Source organism: Leopardus geoffroyi, chromosome B4 (assembly GCF_018350155.1).
Source record: "Leopardus geoffroyi isolate Oge1 chromosome B4, O.geoffroyi_Oge1_pat1.0, whole genome shotgun sequence".
NCBI classification, from domain to species: domain Eukaryota; kingdom Metazoa; phylum Chordata; class Mammalia; order Carnivora; family Felidae; genus Leopardus; species Leopardus geoffroyi.
The window spans coordinates 142,158,377-142,175,426 of NC_059341.1; the positions used below are offsets into that span (position 1 = coordinate 142,158,377).

At 48.4% G+C, this 17,050-nt stretch overlaps 1 protein-coding gene and 1 pseudogene across 3 annotated transcripts in view; both read left to right on the plus strand.

The window, feature by feature from the left end:
- Positions 1 to 17,050, plus strand: part of MOV10L1 (Mov10 like RISC complex RNA helicase 1) — a 73,224-nt gene that overhangs the window by 34,858 nt on the left and 21,316 nt on the right. For all 3 annotated transcript variants that reach the window (XM_045462619.1, XM_045462617.1, XM_045462618.1), the window contains exons 11-15: positions 812 to 989; positions 1,267 to 1,337; positions 4,663 to 4,754; positions 11,591 to 11,649; positions 12,060 to 12,157. In XM_045462619.1, the coding sequence (XP_045318575.1) occupies positions 812 to 989; positions 1,267 to 1,337; positions 4,663 to 4,754; positions 11,591 to 11,649; positions 12,060 to 12,157 (498 nt within the window). The remainder of the gene's footprint in view (positions 1 to 811; positions 990 to 1,266; positions 1,338 to 4,662; positions 4,755 to 11,590; positions 11,650 to 12,059; positions 12,158 to 17,050) is intronic.
- LOC123589956 lies at positions 14,634 to 15,986 on the plus strand (annotated as a pseudogene).

Here is a 17,050-nt window from a genome sequence, read left to right on the forward strand (position 1 = left end):
GTTTGTTCTGGGACGCAGTTAAGTTACTTGGAAACAAATACTTTCAAGCCTGGCTTTAAGGCTTTGTTAGGTGGGTCCAATACCTGTTGGAATGCTAGGTCTGACGTCTCGTCTATTACAAGCCTTTCCACTGGGGCTGATGGGAACCACGCTGTTCTTGATCCTGTGTGAGCTCTAGGAATTATTCCATCTAATCCAGTGGCTCTCAGCCCTGGAGACATTTTTGGCTGTCATGATGGGGGGGGGGGGGGGAGGCGCGAATATCAGCAAGTGGGTAGGGACCAGGAATGCTGGTAAGTGTCCAACGATGCACAGAACGGCCCCCACCCCAGAGAATGGTGGCAGCCCGGGTGCTGGTCGAGCCCTGCTCTTATCCCATTAGTTGGGTGTCCCAACATGACATGGTTTCCTATACTCATGTACTGACCAGTGCTCGGCTGACAGCCCGGAGGGGACCCTCCAAAGTGCTCCACACCTCTGTGCTGCTCTCTCTTCCTGGCGCTCTGCCACCTTGGCCTCCTTGGACCCCAGTTCCATGCCCTCAATGCAGAGACCACACAGCTCCCCTGGCCCTCTGCACCAGGGCCTGGCAGCTCTCAGGTGGCAGCCGGGGCCGTCGCGAGGCTCCCTGGGGTACACGGGCCACTGTCCCATGCTGGTGGTGGTCGGTGTTTGAAAGCTGCCTTCTCCCCGGTCCGCTGAGTTTCAGCAGCTTGGACACAGCGGCTCCAGTGCCCGCCGCTTTCCTGGATACGGGCGTGTCGGACATGTGACTCTGCTCTCACTAACTTGCTGGGGTTTTTTTTTTCAGCTTTTGAACATGTCAAACTACAAGGAGAAGTTTTCGACTTTGCTCTGGCTTGAGGAGATTCATGCAGAAATAGAACTGAAAGAGTATAACATGAGTGGGGTCACCTTGAAAAGAAATGGGGACTTGCTGGTTCTGGAGGTCCCAGGACTGGCTGAAAGTAGGCCTTCTCTGTACGCAGGTGGGTTTGTTATGTGTCCCGTTTTCTAGAGGGACCGCAGACGCTGACCCCCTTCGGGGGAGAACGTGTGAACCGCAATACTGCAGTCCCGTCGTCTCCCTTCCTTTGCTTTGGCTCAGAGTTTTCCGTGCACCCAGCCCTGCACTTTGGCCGTGGTGACACGATTCCTAAGCAGCTGACCCCCGCTGACGTTTGTTCACGGCGTTTGATTTTATAGTACAGCAGCAAAGCTCTGTGATTTTATCGTTTTACATGTCATGCTATGTTTTTTAACTAGGTGATAAGCTGGTCTTAAAAAGCCAAGAGTACAGCGGACATGTCATCGAGTACATCGGCTATGTGATTGAGGTGAGAGGCGCGCCTGCTCCGCTAGTGCTGGGCCAGCCCTTGCGGCCAGTCAGGGGTCACCTGCCCACCCTGGCTGGGGCAGAGGCGCTTCTCCAGGCTTTGACGGTACTTCAGAAGATGCAGGATAAAGTAAATACTTAAATAAACTTGATGCAGAAAGAGAACTTAATAGCTTTTTAAAAAGTACGTACTTTTTGGGGTGCCTGTGTGGCTCTGTTAGTTAAGTGTCTGAGTTGGATTTGGGCTCAGCTTGTGATCTCACAGTTCTAGGAGTTCGAGCCCCACGTTGGGCTCTTGGGCTCTGTGCTGACAGCTCAAAGCCTGCTTGGGTGGGATTCTCTCTCTCTCTCTCTGTCTCTCTCCCCGCCCCCCCAACCCCTCGCACACGTGCTCTCAAAATAAATAAAAAAATTTTTTAAGTCCTATAATTTTCAATCACGTAAGCCGTATAGCCATATTCACCTTTTAAATATATCATGTGTAAGTTGTGATGTTTGCATTTAGTCAAATTTGGGCATCCTGAATGTGCTCCAGAAGAGAGAGCCTCAGAAGGAAAAATGCACTTAAAAGTCTACAGCTCTTACTGCTTCTGTGGAGATTTGTTGGCTTTTCTAGCCCCTCCTGGCCCACCGCAAGGTTGTGTGACTCGGCAGCTGGTCTCCATTGCCACCCTGCTCATAGCACTGCCGCGAAGGGTCAGGGGAAGCCTGCTCACTGCCTCAGGCAGAAAACTAACTGAGGACGCACCAGAGCCCTGCCTCTGGAGTGGGGATGGGCTGCGGGGACTAGAAGGGTCTGGTAAGGATTTGCAAGAGGGGCGACATCCGGCCTCCGCAGCCACGCTTGCCGCATTCTGCACCAGCACACCAGTGCCAGCCCTGGCCAGTGCAGCTGGTCGTGAAACCAGTGCCGGAGGACGACTGGGGAGGAGCCGACCCTTGGCGCCCTGCCAGCTGCTCCCGCTGACTGTCCTCAGGGATGTGGCGGCACAGCGAGCTGCCCTCTCTCCCCCTGCAGAGTGGTGGCCACTTAGCCTGAACCTCCCCGGCTGTAACCACTCTGGCTGTCGCCCAAGAGGTATGAGGAGTTACCATTATGGCCACTGGCACAGTCTTAGCTTCCAAAGAGTAGACCCGATTGTGCCCCTCAGGGAGGAAGCCCTGGGGACTAAAGCCTCAGAAGCAGCAGGGCCAGAGATTGAAGGTACAAGGCCCCCTTGGGTCCTGAACACTGGTTGGGGGGGCGCCAGCACCATAAGCTGACAAACCCACACTGAAGCCTTGGGGGTGTCGAGCACCCTTACTCATCCTTCGGTGGGATATTCCACAAAGTCATCTGCCTCTGAGTGGTGGAATTCGTGGTCGAGTTAGTAAACTCTACAGGCCTCAGCCCATCGCTGTGCTTGATTCTCTAGAATTTCATTTTTGGCCAGTGCAGTGGCATAGGAAACCATGATGGTTCAGGAGCCCCTCAGGAGAGCCCCACAGGTGGTGTGGTGGGCAGAGGACACGCATCCAGGATGAGCACTTACTTACTCCGTTGATGTCAGATTGGTTCTTCCTTGACAGGCGGCCCAGTGTTCTCACCCTGGCAGCAGCTGGTGGGGACATTCCAGAGTGAGGCCACTGTGCATCTGGCAGGTTGTGTACTCATGCTAGTCCGGGGGGCCCCAGCACTGACCCCTGCCACCATAGTCACCTCCACAGAGGGGCCTCCTTGTTGCCAGGAGCATGTGCCTGGAAACAGACATGGTCATGTCCTCCTTTCCTGCTTAGTTTATCTCATTGAGCATGATTTTCATCTCCAAGCACTCTGCTTGATTTTTTTTTTTTTTTTTTTTTTTTAATTTTTTTTTTTTTTTCAACGTTTATTTATTTTTGGGACAGAGAGAGACAGAGCATGAACGGGGGATGGGCAGAGAGAGAGGGAGACACAGAATCGGAAACAGGCTCCAGGCTCCGAGCCATCAGCCCAGAGCCTGACGCGGGGCTCGAACTCACGGACTGCGAGATCGTGACCTGGCTGAAGTCGGACGCTCAACCGACTGCGCCACCCAGGCGCCCCGTCTGCTTGATTTATTAAAGGTGCCCTGGATTTTTTTTTTTTTTGGAGGGAGAGAGGTGTGAGTTTTTTTGTTTCATTATTTTAGAGACAGCATGAGCGGGGGTGGGGGGGGTGCAGGGGCAAAGTGGGAGAGAGAGAGAGAGAAGGAGAATCCTGAGCAGGCTCCATGCGCAGTGCAGAGCCATCCTGGGGCTCTATCCCAATGGCCCTGGGATCGTGACCTGAGCTGAAGTCAAGAGTGGATGCTCGACCGCGAGCCACCTGCGTATCCTACCCTCTTAGTTTTTATATTAGGTTTGTTTATCTTTTTCTTTATGGATTTTTTAAGAAATTTCATATGTAGTATTTCAGGTTTCTAGAAATAACTGTCAGTGTGTGAAGTCCTTCGGGCCCAGATCTGTGATGGCTGTTTTTGCTGACCCTCACTCTTGGTGATTTGCTTCCTTGTGTGCTTGGTGGTCTGTAATTACAGATTCATATTCATCTGTCTCCATCCCTGGGAAACCTGGGGACCCGTGCCGGGCTCCCCCTCCGTCCACAGGGATTGTGGCTTCTGCTCTGCTGCAGGGAGGGGCCCTGCTGACGGGGCAGCTCCACCACCCGTGTGCCTGCCGGCCTCCTGTCACAAACCAGAGCCGGCTCCGGTCACCTGGCCTCCGTGAAGCCCACGCCACCTGGCAGCCCTCATTCAGTTTGCACCCCTTTTCAACTCAGGGCTTTCCTTCCTGTTTTTTTTTTGTTTGTTTGTTTCCTCCCGTGCTCCCTTAGAAATTCCCTTTCTGCCCCGCCTGTCCAGGAACAGCTTTGTGCAGGCGTTAGTTTTGGCTGGAGGGTCCCAGGATGCGTAGTTCCCTATTCTGGAAGGGGAAGTCTTGGAATGACCTCTTTATGGAGGTGCTTTTGCGGCAGGTACCCCTCGCTGCATTGGTCATTGTTTGCTTTCTCGTCTTCTTCAGAGACATGGCCTGTGTGGCACACTGTTTCCCCAGAGCCCAGATCTCTAGGGTGCAGCCAGTGAGAAGCTCAGTAAGTGTGCTGGTGTGGGTGCGTCCACCGACCAGGTCCTCCCGTGTGGACAGTGTAACGACACCAAACAACACCGTGATTTAATCCTCTTGATTATTTTTGCAGGGATTTAAAATGCCCAAGCGTAGCTCAAATCTGTAAAGGGTTTCATGATGTGTTGCTAGATAAAGACAGAAGATTGTCCCAACGAATCCAATGTAAAGTATGGAAATTAAATTGTTTGTTTCCTTTCTAGATTCACGAAGAAGAAGTAACTCTTAAACTTAACCCAGAATTTGAACGAGCATATAACTTTGAACCCATGGATGTGGAATTTACATATAACCGGTGAGGCTTTCGGTGTCTCCTCCTGCAAGCGCGTTTTCGCTGTTGATGGCAGCAGCCTCTTCCGTCCGTCTCTCCACCCGGAAGTGCCGGGGTAGGGGAGGCAGCGTGGGGTGTTCGTGTTTCTAGGTCACGACTCCAAAGTTGCAAACATTTTCTCTTCATTCATTTCTGGACTTTAAGTACTCTGAGATCTTGTCATTTACCACGTTGCGAGCGTGGAGCAGTGGCCCTGCCAACCTGCCGTCCCCTCCCTTTCATCCACTGCACCCCCCCCCCCGCCACTAACTGGGATTTTGTATTTGTTTCTCCCTTGCTTTAAAAAAGAAAAAACAGTTTGTGCATCTTTATACACACACACACACATACACCCACACACAGGAAAAATGTATTTAAAAAAAATTTTTTTTTAACGTGTATTCATTTTTTGAGAGAGAGAAACTGTGCGCAAGCAGGGGAGGGTCAGAGAGCAAGGGAGACACAGAATCCGAAGCAGGCTCCAGGCTCTGAGCTGTCAGCACAGAGCCCCACGCGGGGCTCGAACCCACAAACCGTGAGATCATGACCTGAGCCGAAGTCGGACACTCAACTGACTGAGCCCCCCAGGTGCCCCAAGTATTTTTTGGGTTTGTTTTGAGCTTGCGGTCCCTAGTGTCTAGGAGGATTTCACTGGCATGTTACCAGGATTCTCCATGTTGTGTGTCACTGTTCAGTGTCACCTACTGCTTCCCCCCCCCCCCGGGTGAGTCCACTAGTCTACTTGTTGTGTGGACGGACATCGGCCCTGTCTCTGCTCTGAAGGTTTTCTGTGGGCACCTTCTCCCTCCTTGTGCACAGACACTCATGTTTTCTGGGCTGTACACTTAGAAGCGAGACTGTGGTTTGGGGGATGTACATTTCAGCTTTTACCTGTGGTGACATCAGAGATCCCCAGAACCGGCATCTGTAAGAACCTCTTGATCCATGCCAGCCCAAACCTGGCTTCGTTAGCCTTCTAAATTTGTGCCAGCTTGCTAGGTATATAATGTCTCCTTATGGTCTGGAGGTGCATTTCTCTGACTGCAAAAAAGTTCAGGATTTCCATGTTTCTTGGCCACAAGATTTCTTCCTCTCTGAAATACTGGCTCATATCTTTTCCTTCTGAGTAAGTTGGTTTTTGATATTTGTAGGAGTCCTTTCTGTGTCCTTTGTGCTGTGCTGTTCCTGGGTAGGCATGCTACAGAGAACTTCTCTAGATCTGTTGCTTGTTGTCTCATTGCATCTTTTAAGTGTGAGAAGGTGCTAATTTTAAGATAGATCAGAGATTTTTTTTTATATTAGTTTTATTTAAGGAACACTTGAGTGTTGGGACTGCCACCAGCTCGAAGTGTGTTGGGCGTGAATGGGTTGAGGGTCAGCAGGGAGAGGCCGTTACTGGCCGTGGAAGCAGACCAGGTGGAGTGGGAGCTAGGTGAGGTCCAGGAAGGGGACGGTTCTTGAAATGAGAGAAACCAGCTCAGTAGAGCCCCTGCAATGGCGGGGGTTACAAGGGTGAGGAAGCATGTGTGGGAAGAGGTGGACCTGGCCAGGTGGGACAGGGGTCCTTGGCAGGACGAAAGAGCCAATTTGTCCGTGGACATTTCTGACCGAGTGTCCCCCTGGACCGTGCGGTAGGCCCACTGAAAGGGAGGAGGAGGCGGGGAGGGAGAAGAGAGCTAGCACGGGCGGAAGGCGGTGCACGAGTTGGCCTGCGGAAGGACGCGGGACAGAGGGCAGGTGTGACAGGCCGTGGGGCTGAGCCAGAGAGAAGGTGTCCAAGAACAGCCAGAGGGTCTGTGGGCCTGGTACCGGCAGCAAGGGGCTGCTGGAGGGCAGCGATCTCGAGCGGACGGACAGACGCACGGACAGACACGGGCCCAGGTCTTGAGCAGGCTGGTGGGCGGCCAGGCGGAAGGTGGAAGAAATAAGAGACCGGGTGGGGGCGGCGGGCACCTCAGCACGAGCCCGGCTGCCACCTCTGACAGCCTGGAGCTGTCTGCCTCTGGAGCCTCTGCCCGTCCCGGTTAGGGTTTAGGTTGCTTGCTTGTGTTAAGTTACGGAAAACCAGAGTTCTCACTTCCAAAAAAATGTATGTTCCCCACTTGCTAAGAAAGACGGGAAGATGGGCAGCACCACTGCTCCGCGGGTTGAACAGAGCTGAGGGCGGGGCCTCTGAACAGGGCAGGTGGGCCGCACGTCTCTGTGAGTGCTTACTTCCCATAGGAAGTTTCCTGTTTGAAAAGAAGTGGGCCTACGGAGATACAACGTACGTGTGGTCACCTGTGCCTGATGAAACGTACGGTTTGAGGATTTGGACGTGTGTATATCCCGTGAAAGAGCTCATCCACCACCGCAGACGCTTCCTGTGCCCCTTCCTCGTTCCTTCTCCGCCCGCCGTTCCCGGGCCACGGGCAGCACTTTCTGTCGCTAGTTTGTTTGCACTTTGTACAGTATTACATAAGTGGAAACGTTCAGGACCTACTGTTTTTTGCCTGGCATCTTTCTTTCCCTTAGCAGAATTATTTTGAGATTTGACCGTACTGTTACATGACTTTGTTGCCTTTTTGAAAATGGTAGTTGTCCGGTGTATAACAGTGATTCTGATTTGGCTCCTTTTGAGGCCTGAATAGTGTGTGTCGTTAGAGGAATCTGCCACAGCTCACCTGTCCAGTCACTTGTGGGTGGACATTGGGTTTTTCCATACGTCGGTCATTCCAAAGAGAGCTGCTGTGACCGTCTGCGTACAGGTGTTTGGATGGACACAGGTCCCTTTCTCTTGGGTGGGGCGGTGTCATGGCTGGGTCCTATGGTGCGGGGGCACTCAGCTTCTTAAAGAAGTGCCAAACAGTTTTCTAAAGCAGCTACACCACTTGCGTTTCCAGCAGCCTGTGTGAGGGTCCCGTCGCCCCACCTGCTCACAACCCTTGGGCCGGTCAGTCTGTTAATTTCGGTCCTTCTGTTAGTTGGGAGGTGGTGTCTCTCTGTGGCCTGCGTGCACGTTTCCCTCCTGAGTAAAGCTGAGCACCTCTCCGTGTGCTCGTTTCCCTTCATACGTGTTCTCGTGCTGCCGAGTCTTGAGCCCAGGCAGTAGAAGCCCTCCTCTTGGTCCTCCTCCTCTTGTCTGCCAGGCTGTGGGGGCTCTTTGGGGTCTTTGGTGTTCCTGTGTGTCTTTTAGATTCAGCTTGCCGGTGTCTGCACCACACCTGTTGAGATTCTGATTGGGATTACGTTGAATTTTTAGGTCCGTTCACGGGAGAATTGACACCTTCATATCGAGACTTCCAGCCCTTGAAAACGGTCCCTCTCTCCACCTAGTCAGGCTGTGTTTCATTTCTCTGACCAGTGTCTGCACTGCTCACTGGGAGTGTTTTGCTTATCTTCTGTGAGATTTTTCCAGCCCTCAAAAAAATGTAATGCTGTGGTAAACAGTAAGTAATTTTAACCTCAAATTGCTTCTAGCTACTATTCACGAATGCAGTTTATTTTTGTATGTTAATTTAGTATCCTGAGAGCTTGTTAAATGCATCTGATGGTTCTAGTAGCTTTTACAGAGTAGTGGGATTTTCTACACAGACCATCTTTTTGTTCAAGTAAAGAGCTTTGCTGCTTCCTCTCCTATCTGAATGCGTTGTTTTTCCTTGCCTGACTGCACCGGCTAGAATAGCATTTCACGGAAGTGGCCTTGTTCCCGACCTGAGGGTGTAGCATTCATTCAGTCTTGAACGTCAGGCACCGCGCGAGCTGGATGTAAGCCCTTTGTATCCAGCCCTCCATCAGGTTGAGGAGATGGCCTCAGGTTTTCTGCGAGCATTCAGTCATGACTGGGTATGGGGTCTTGTCAGATGCTCTTTCTGTATCCAGGTGGTCATGTGGTTTTCCTTTTTTTTTTTTTTTTTGTCTATTAAGATCATTATACCGAGTGGTTTTCTAATGTAAAATCAACTTTGCATTTTTGGAATAAGCCTCACTTGGCCCTAATGTAATTTCCTTTAATACGTTTGATATGATGTGCCAGAATTTTATTAATTTTTGCATCTATGCTTATGTGGTGTGTTGGTCTGTGGTTTCTTGAAATTATCTTCTTTCTGAATTTGGTATTAGGATAATGTTGGCCTTACAATAAGTTAAAAATCGTCACTTTCTCCTCCGTTCTGGGGGCTGGTTTGTGTAGAGCATGTAGAATTGGTATTCTTCCTTAAACGTTCAGTGCAATTTGCCAGTAAAGCCTTCTCGGTTTGGAGCTTTCTTTGCAGGAAACTTCCTGACTACAAATTTGATTTAATAAATCAGTAACTATTTAGGTTACCAATTGTGTGTTGAGTGAGCTTTGGCAGTATGTGTCTTATAAAAAAAGAATTTGTGCATTTCATCCAAGTAATGCATTTGCGTGAAATATCCTAGTATTTCCTTAGGAATAGTACTTTCCGAATCTGTACTGATGATGTCCCCCTCTCTCGTGCCTGACAGTGGGAATACCTACCTTCTTAGGTCTGGCTACAGGCTTCTCGGTTCAGCCTTATGAGGGAAGAGGGAATCAACTTTTGATTTCATTCATATTTTGCAGGCTCTTTCTACCTGTTACTCCATTGACTTCTGCTTTGGTCTTTATTTATTTATTTGGGGTTCCATCTGCTCTCCTTTTTCTAGTTTCTGGTGGTGGAAGTTGAGGTCATTGACTTGAGACCTTTCTTCCTTTGCGATTTTGGAGTTTGGTGCTGGGTGAGTGCTGAGTGCTGTCCTGTGGAAGGTCGGAGCACAAGTCACCCAGCCAGGGTCCAGTTCAGTTCCCAGGTGTTTGCTGTTAGGAACAGTGAGGCAAGAAATCATCTTCCGTGTCTGCACAGTGATGTGGATGTAGGGAGAATTGGCATCTTGGCAGCGTGGAGTCTCTTTTTCAACCATAGGTTGCACTTAGCGAAGCTTTCTGTGTTTTTTCCTTTTGTTCTTTGTCCTCCTTTGGAATTCTTGTCTAGCGTTTTCCTCATGGTTTTCCACCTCTAACTTGTTTCATGTTTTAGTGCAAATAAATACCTCTAGGATTTTACCGCTTAGTATCTTGCTGTTTTTCAGATCAGTCAGGTTGGGAAATGATTCATCGGTCTCCACTTTAAGCTATTACGCTCATTGCCTTTTTGGCATTTCTCGAGATCATTATTGCTTACCTTCGGCGTGCTCATGAGATGAAGTATTTCCACTGGATAACTTCGGATCAGACCTTTCTTGTATGTGTAGGATGAAAAACATGTTACTTTTATTTTGGTGAATTCCTCCTGTAGTGTGCTTCTGGGATCTGTTGAGAAACCGTTTATTCCCGTTTGGCGTGCTCTTTAGAAGGAAGGCCGTGATCCTGCAGGGTGACCAGCTTGTCTAGTTTGCCTGGCGCTACCTTTGTGACATGTCCCAGTCTTCTGTGCCCTTTGCAAGGTGTCGGAAGCTCCCCTCCTGCTTCTCGGGCAGAGGCGGAATGGCCCCGGCTCGCCAGGCACGGAGCTTGGAAAGCCTCCCCCGGGAAGGCCTGGCCGTTCCTCCGTTTCTTCCCCTTTAATTGATCCGCTTGAGTGTCTTGTATCCCAGGTAACTGTGTGTGAAGAGTCCTTGCGGGGACAGAGCGGGGCTGCCAGGAGCCTCGTGCCCGGGGCCCCAGAGGAAGGGCCTCTGAGGGCTGTGCTTGTGCATTCGGTTTTGCCAGCTTCACACCCCCACCCCCACCCACCCACCCACCCCCTACCCACGACTCACCGGAGGGCGACACCGGAAGTGTCTGCTCTACGCCTCATGATTCAGGTGAGAAACAATCACCTGGTCCTTGGGCTCACAGGTCTGAATTTTCCAGAAACCTGTATGCGGCCCGATTTCTGAGCTGGTGTGGAGCAGCTCTTGTACCTTTGCTTCTTTGAAGGCCAGATGTTCTTTCTGGAACAGACGTCCATCTTCAACTGTGCCTTGGAGCTTTGGTCATCCCATTTCATTAAAGATGAGGTTTTAGTTTACATTTTTAATTCTGTTTGTTGTGTTAAGAAACAAGACAGGCCCACAACGGAGTGGCTTATGCTGAGTGCCACGTCACCAAACAGGGAGGCGATTACAGGTTTGGCTCCCCCCGAAACGGAATCTTAGGCTGGTCGGTCGGGAACTGCCTGGTCAGGACTGGTCAGGACTGGTGAGGCTCCGCCTGCCGGACCCCTGCCCGCCCCCGCGGAAAGCGAGCTGGGGAGAGCCGGCCCCCTGTTTTTCCTGGGATAACTCCGTCGTGCCGTGCCGCTGCCTTCTGGCTGCGGGAGTCCTTCGCGTCGGACAGCTCCTCGGAGCCCCTCTGTCCGCTGCCTGGGACGCTGCCTGGTTCGGATCAGTTTTTACTCAGAGTCTTAAAATTGTTACTAAGCCTCAGTTTATGTTTTAACTTTGAGTTGTGAATTTCAGAGGTTTAAATCTTTACAATAAAAATTACTTTGTTGTTGAGGTAGTGGTATTAATATTTTAGGCTGTTTTTCCGTTTTTTCCCCCTACTTGTTCTCTTTATATATTTAAAAGAGAAATACTCCCAGAAAGGAAGGAGTCCCTGCTGTCCCTATACATGGGATGTCTCTGTTTAAAGTTCTTCTGTAAACCTCCTAATGTTGTCATGTTGTGTATAGACTGACACCCACTGAAAAGTGAGCCCCTGCGCTCCAGACTCCCTGGCGGGGCCTCTGAGAACCTCGGGGGCTCTGACTCTAAGACGGCCCCTCTATAAGTATTCGTACAGGTTAGATTTCCACGACCAGTACTAGACTAGTATTTCTAAACTGGAGGTGAATTATTTGATATTCTCTCTCTGGCAGGACCACGAGCAGACGGTGTCACTTTGCGCTTGAACACGTCATCCACTTAGGTGTTAAAGGTATTATTTTTGTGGAATGATAGTTCACTTCTTCCCAGAGTATTTTTACAAGTTCCGTTGAAAATTTTGTGTAAAACACAGTCTCTTCGGTCGTATATTACAAGTAAAATTATGTGATACCCAACGTTTTTCTTTGCCACTGGCAAGTTTCAGTGTCTCTTTACTATTTAATCTGTGTGGAAATTACTGAAACTGAAGCCGTTGCCCTGTGCTTGTCCCTTCGTAACATAATTGACTTTTGTGCCTCCAAATGGGCACATGGCTCCGTTGTGAGCAGTACCCAGAACTGCTGTTCTGCTGTAGCCGAGAAACCAAGTACGGGACCCAGACGGGAAAAGCCTAGGTTGCTGCTGTTCATTCATCGTTTTCAAGCTTTCGGTAACACCTACCTTCTTATCTCGTTTTAAAAGTGTTGTTTCCAGAAGAAATCATTTTACAGTCTCCCCAAGTGACGGTAAACTGGAACGACGTACAAGACACCAAACGTGATGGCCAGCCCACCAGCAAGGTATTGCTTCGATGACTTTGAAATATTTCGTAGATGGTACGTTAGTTCTCAATGGCCTGGAATTTTAGAGGGGTGTCGTTCAAATGTAGCCCAAGATCACAGCTCAAATAAAACTAGGATATTCGGGGGTGGCTGGGGTGGCTCAGTTGGTCTGACTCTTGATTTTGACTCAGGTCATGAACTTGTGGTTTGTGGGATCGAGCCCCGTGTTGGGCTCTGTGATGACAGCACGGAGCCTACTTGGGATTCTCTGTCTCCCTCTCTCTGCCGCTCCCCCACTCACATGCATGTGCATGCATTTGTTCTGTCTCACGATAAATAAGTAAAACCTAAGATATTCATACAACAGATTTAGCGTTAAGTTTATATACAGTTACACGGTACAGTAAGTGGAGAAAACCAAGGTGCAGATCTGTTTATATGAGCTTATCATTTAATTTTAAAGGTATATGCTTTTCTTGTACACTCAGGCACAGGCACATTTATATGATTATATATGCATAGAAAATGTCTGGAAGAACATGCGTCCACCAAATGATTAACACTTGTAATCTTTGTTTTTTTGTGGGTTTTTTTTTTAAGTTTATTTATTATGAGAGCAAGAGGGAGCATATGCACATGCGTGCAGGGGAGGGGTGGGGGGGGCAGAGCTAGAGAGAGATAATCCCAACGTGGGGCTCAAACTCACAAAGCCTGAGCTCATGACCTGAGCCAAGATCAGGAGTCAGACATTTAATGGACTGGGCCACCCAGGCACCCCAACATTTGTAATCTTTATGAAGATTATAACGATAGTTTATTTTTCACTTATGGAAGCTGGTTCCATAAATAGTTACATAGTGCCTGTTTTGTGCCAGCTATCGTCTAGGCTGTCCAAATGTTTATATGAGTAAAACAGAAATGGTTTTATTTATCGTTGTGTTTCCAGTAATGAGAAAAACTCTCCATGTCTGTGGTGGGGGTTGTAACCTAGAGTACTGTGCTGTTCGAATTTGCTTTTTTGAACATGCTTTAAATATATAAAAAATACAAAATTTTAATTCTAATATTTAGAAACTGTTTCACCATTTTGTAGACCCTCTCCAAAAATGCAAAACTGATAGTTTTGGAATACTTCCCTACATATTCACAGAAAATCCTATGAAGGAAACATTAAAAAGTTTCCATTAAAATCACCTTTCTTTTTTACCTGATCTAAAAGTAGCAAAGGATCTTCAGTGGAACAGACACAGCGTCACCTGCAGCACCCCGCTCGCCGGTCCACCCTGTGGCCTGATTCTCAGGGAGGGTCTGTCACCCTGATGGGGACTCGGTGCCAGGTGGGGGAGGTGGTGCTGTTTGTGTGGGTCACATTCCTCATCAGCTGAACCTCAATATGTTTAAATGCAGAACATGATCTTCTTATGGATAAGCTAGGTCGCAAATGAACTTGAGGTCATTCCACACATCAACCAAGATGCAGTTACAGAGACTGAATCTGCCTTCCTACCTTAACTAATCAAAACTCAGACAAAGCACACAACACAACAGTTTCAGATACTTATGTATCGCATGTCCTAGGACAGTGATTTCTGACAGAGGAAGCAAATGAGGTGACCCTGTGATTGCCCCAGCTTACGATCTTCAGAGCTCCCGGGCCAGGGAGCAGAAAGGGAGGCCAGTGGTCTACAGAATTGAGGAGACACACCTGGTGGCAGCGTAAGGACAAGGTGGATGGCATTCACAGGGCAGAGGACTGGGGGAGAGCACAGGACAAGAAGGGTCTGCAGAGATCCCCCCCCCCCCCCGGAGTTGTGTCACGAATGCATGCCTGGGAAAGAAGCCCTGGAAAGCAGAGAGGAAGCCCGAACCCACCCCCACCCTTCCCCCAGTGCCGGAACGACTGGTTCCCAAAGCCAGAGAATTCACAGGGCGACATGTAGAGTCCTCAGAGGGTGTTGCCTGCGGGTGGGGAGAGTCTAGCCCTATAGCCCTACACTGCCTGCCAGCCCCACCCATCCACGGGCCCAGCGGAGAGTGGCTCTCCAAGCAGTGCAGCCACATCCCACAGCCAAGGTCAAGGATAGTTGCGGGAGTACATACACACGTAAAATTCACAACAGCTGGTATCTAATCCAGAAATAAACTGAAAAACACTATCCATAATAAGGAATTTCAGGGGCACCTGGGTGCCTCATTTGGTTGAGCGTCCAACTTCAGCTCAGGTCATGATCTCACGGTTTGTAGGTTCGAAGCTCCACGTTGGGTTGCCCTGATAACACGCAGAGCCTGCTTCAGATTCTCTGTCCCCACTCTCTCTCTGCCCTTTCCCAGCTTGTGCTCTTTAAAAAAAAAAAAAAAAATTATTTTTTTAAGGACTTAACATTGCTACTTTATTTATTTTAATATGAAATTTATTGTCAAATTGGTTTCCATACCAAAAAAAAAATTTAAAAAAAAATTCCATCAGTTGAAATCAACTAAAGAAAATAATAGTGGTATGCCAGGCCTAATAATGCAGGAGCGTGAAGGATGCCACGAATTCCATCTGGGGGCGTCTCTGAGCTTGCCGAGTAGACACCATTAACAAAGCTCACCCTCCTAAGTTGAAAAATTTATGGACAAGAAATTATCATTGAGATTAAATGGTGGCAGACATGTCCAGGGAATATTGCGGGGGTTCAGTCCCTTCATGAATCTTGGGAAAGATGGATGTGTGGAGAATGTGAATCTTGGGAAAGATGGACTAGTGGGCGGCAGAACGACATTGGAATGGTGGTAATTCCAGGAAATTGTGTCATCCTGTTAGAAGCCTTGGAATGAGCATTGTTAACAATGGGTGTGTTCTGGAAGAAACCAGTGGCTTCCACGTGTCCCCTCTCCATAGCTCCTACTATATAAACATTTTCCTACTATATAAAAATCAGGTTGTGCATTTTCATATTGAACTTTCTTGTTAAGTAAACTTCTGTAATAGTCAAAAAAGTAATAACAGTGGTAGGAATTAGCAGACATGGACGTTAAAACAGTTATTATAATTATGCTCCACATTCAGTGGAGATATAAACAATAAAAGATAAATTTCTAGAGACAAAAACTCAAGGTCTTAAGATGAAAAGTATATCAGACAACTAACAGACTAGAAACTACAGTCAGAGATATTAGTGAATTTGAACACGGATAGAAACTCAGCAAAGCGAAACAATAAAGAAGAATCTTAAAAAAAAAAAAAAAAAAATCCAAAAAAGCATCAGTGAGCTGTGGGACAAGTACCCACAGCCTTGCATCCACACAATTAGAGTCCCAGAGAGGGGAGTGTCAGAAATACTAGAAAAAACAGTGGAAACTTTCCTGATTCGATGAAAGCTATAAACCTACATACATATCCAGGAAATTTAACAGACCTGAAGTACAAGAAATCTGGAGAAAACTGCACCAAGACACATGACAATCAAATGCCTGAAAGTTGCTTAGAAAGAACTTATAAACCTTAGAAACAAAGTCTCATTATAAGCAGGGGAGCAGAAAATGGAACGGCAGCAGATTTCCTATTGATAGCAGTGGGGTGGCTCTGGAAGGTGCTGGCAGGAAACACTGTCCGCCTGGAACTCTGTGCCCAACCTACACTTGAGAAATGAAGAGGATGTACACAATTATCCAGACGTGCCTGAGCTGAAAGATGGGGCAGGAGTTACCGCTGACCTGTACCACCAGCCGCGAGAGCCCTTACAGCACACGGAAACCACCCTAGATGGACACGATGGCCTCCCTGGAGGAGCAAAAAGGACCAGAAATGATAAGTGGGTAAAGAATTTTTTGTTACAGAAAAAAAATCCTCTTTAAAAGATAACTGAGTTTTTAACTTACTTTTTAATTCATTTAAAAGCGAGCGCACACACGGCAAAGAGGGGCAGAGGGAAAGTGAGAGAGTCTCAAGCAGGCTCCGTACTTGGCACAGAGCCTGATGCGGGGCTCAGTCACAACTGTGAGATCGTGACCTGAGCTGGAACCAAGAGTCAGATGCCCAACCAGCTGAGCCACCCAGGCGCTCAGTAACTGACTTTTTAAACAGAAGGAAATCCTATAAAATGTGATGACATGGGTGGACCTGGAGGACATTATACTCAGAGAGAGAAGCCACGTCCTACAGGACCCATCTCATATGAGATCTCTTTTTTTTTTTCTTTTTTAAAATGTTTTTTTAATGTTTTTTTATTTATTTTTGAGACAGAGTCAGAGCATGAGCAGGGGAGGGGCAGAGAGAGAGGGAGACACAGAATCTGAAGCAGGCTCCAGGCTCTGCGCTGTCAGCACAGAGCCCAACGCGGGGCTCAAACTCACGGACTGTGAGATCATGACCTGAGCCGGAGCCAGATGCGTAACCGACTGAGCCACCCAGGCGCCCCGTCATATGAGATCTCTAAAATGATAAGACCCACGAGGAGCCTGGTGGCTTGGTTGGTTGAGCGTCCGACTTCGGCTCAGGTCATGATCTCGTGGTTCGTGAGTTCGAGCCCCGTGTCAGTCTCTGTGCTGACAGCTCGGAGCCTGGAGCCTGCTCCAGGGGCTGGGGGAAGGGAATGGAGAGCTGCTGACAAGTGGGCACGAAGTCTCAGTCCTACAGGGGGGCAAGCTCTGGGGGTCTGCTCTACAGCTGTGACCTGCATTACATGCTATACTGCACATAGGAACATTTTTAAGAGGGAAGATCTGAAGTGAAATGTTCTTACTGTGGTAACATTTTTAAGTGATACTTAAATAATTTTTAAAAAGATCATTGATTTTTTAAGTTCTTGAAATAGTAGCAACGTATTACATAGTTTGTAACATACGTAGATCTAAACAAGGGATGGGAGAAGAGAGTATCACTTCTCTTATACCATATTGGTGTAATTTACTTGAAGTAAATTGTGA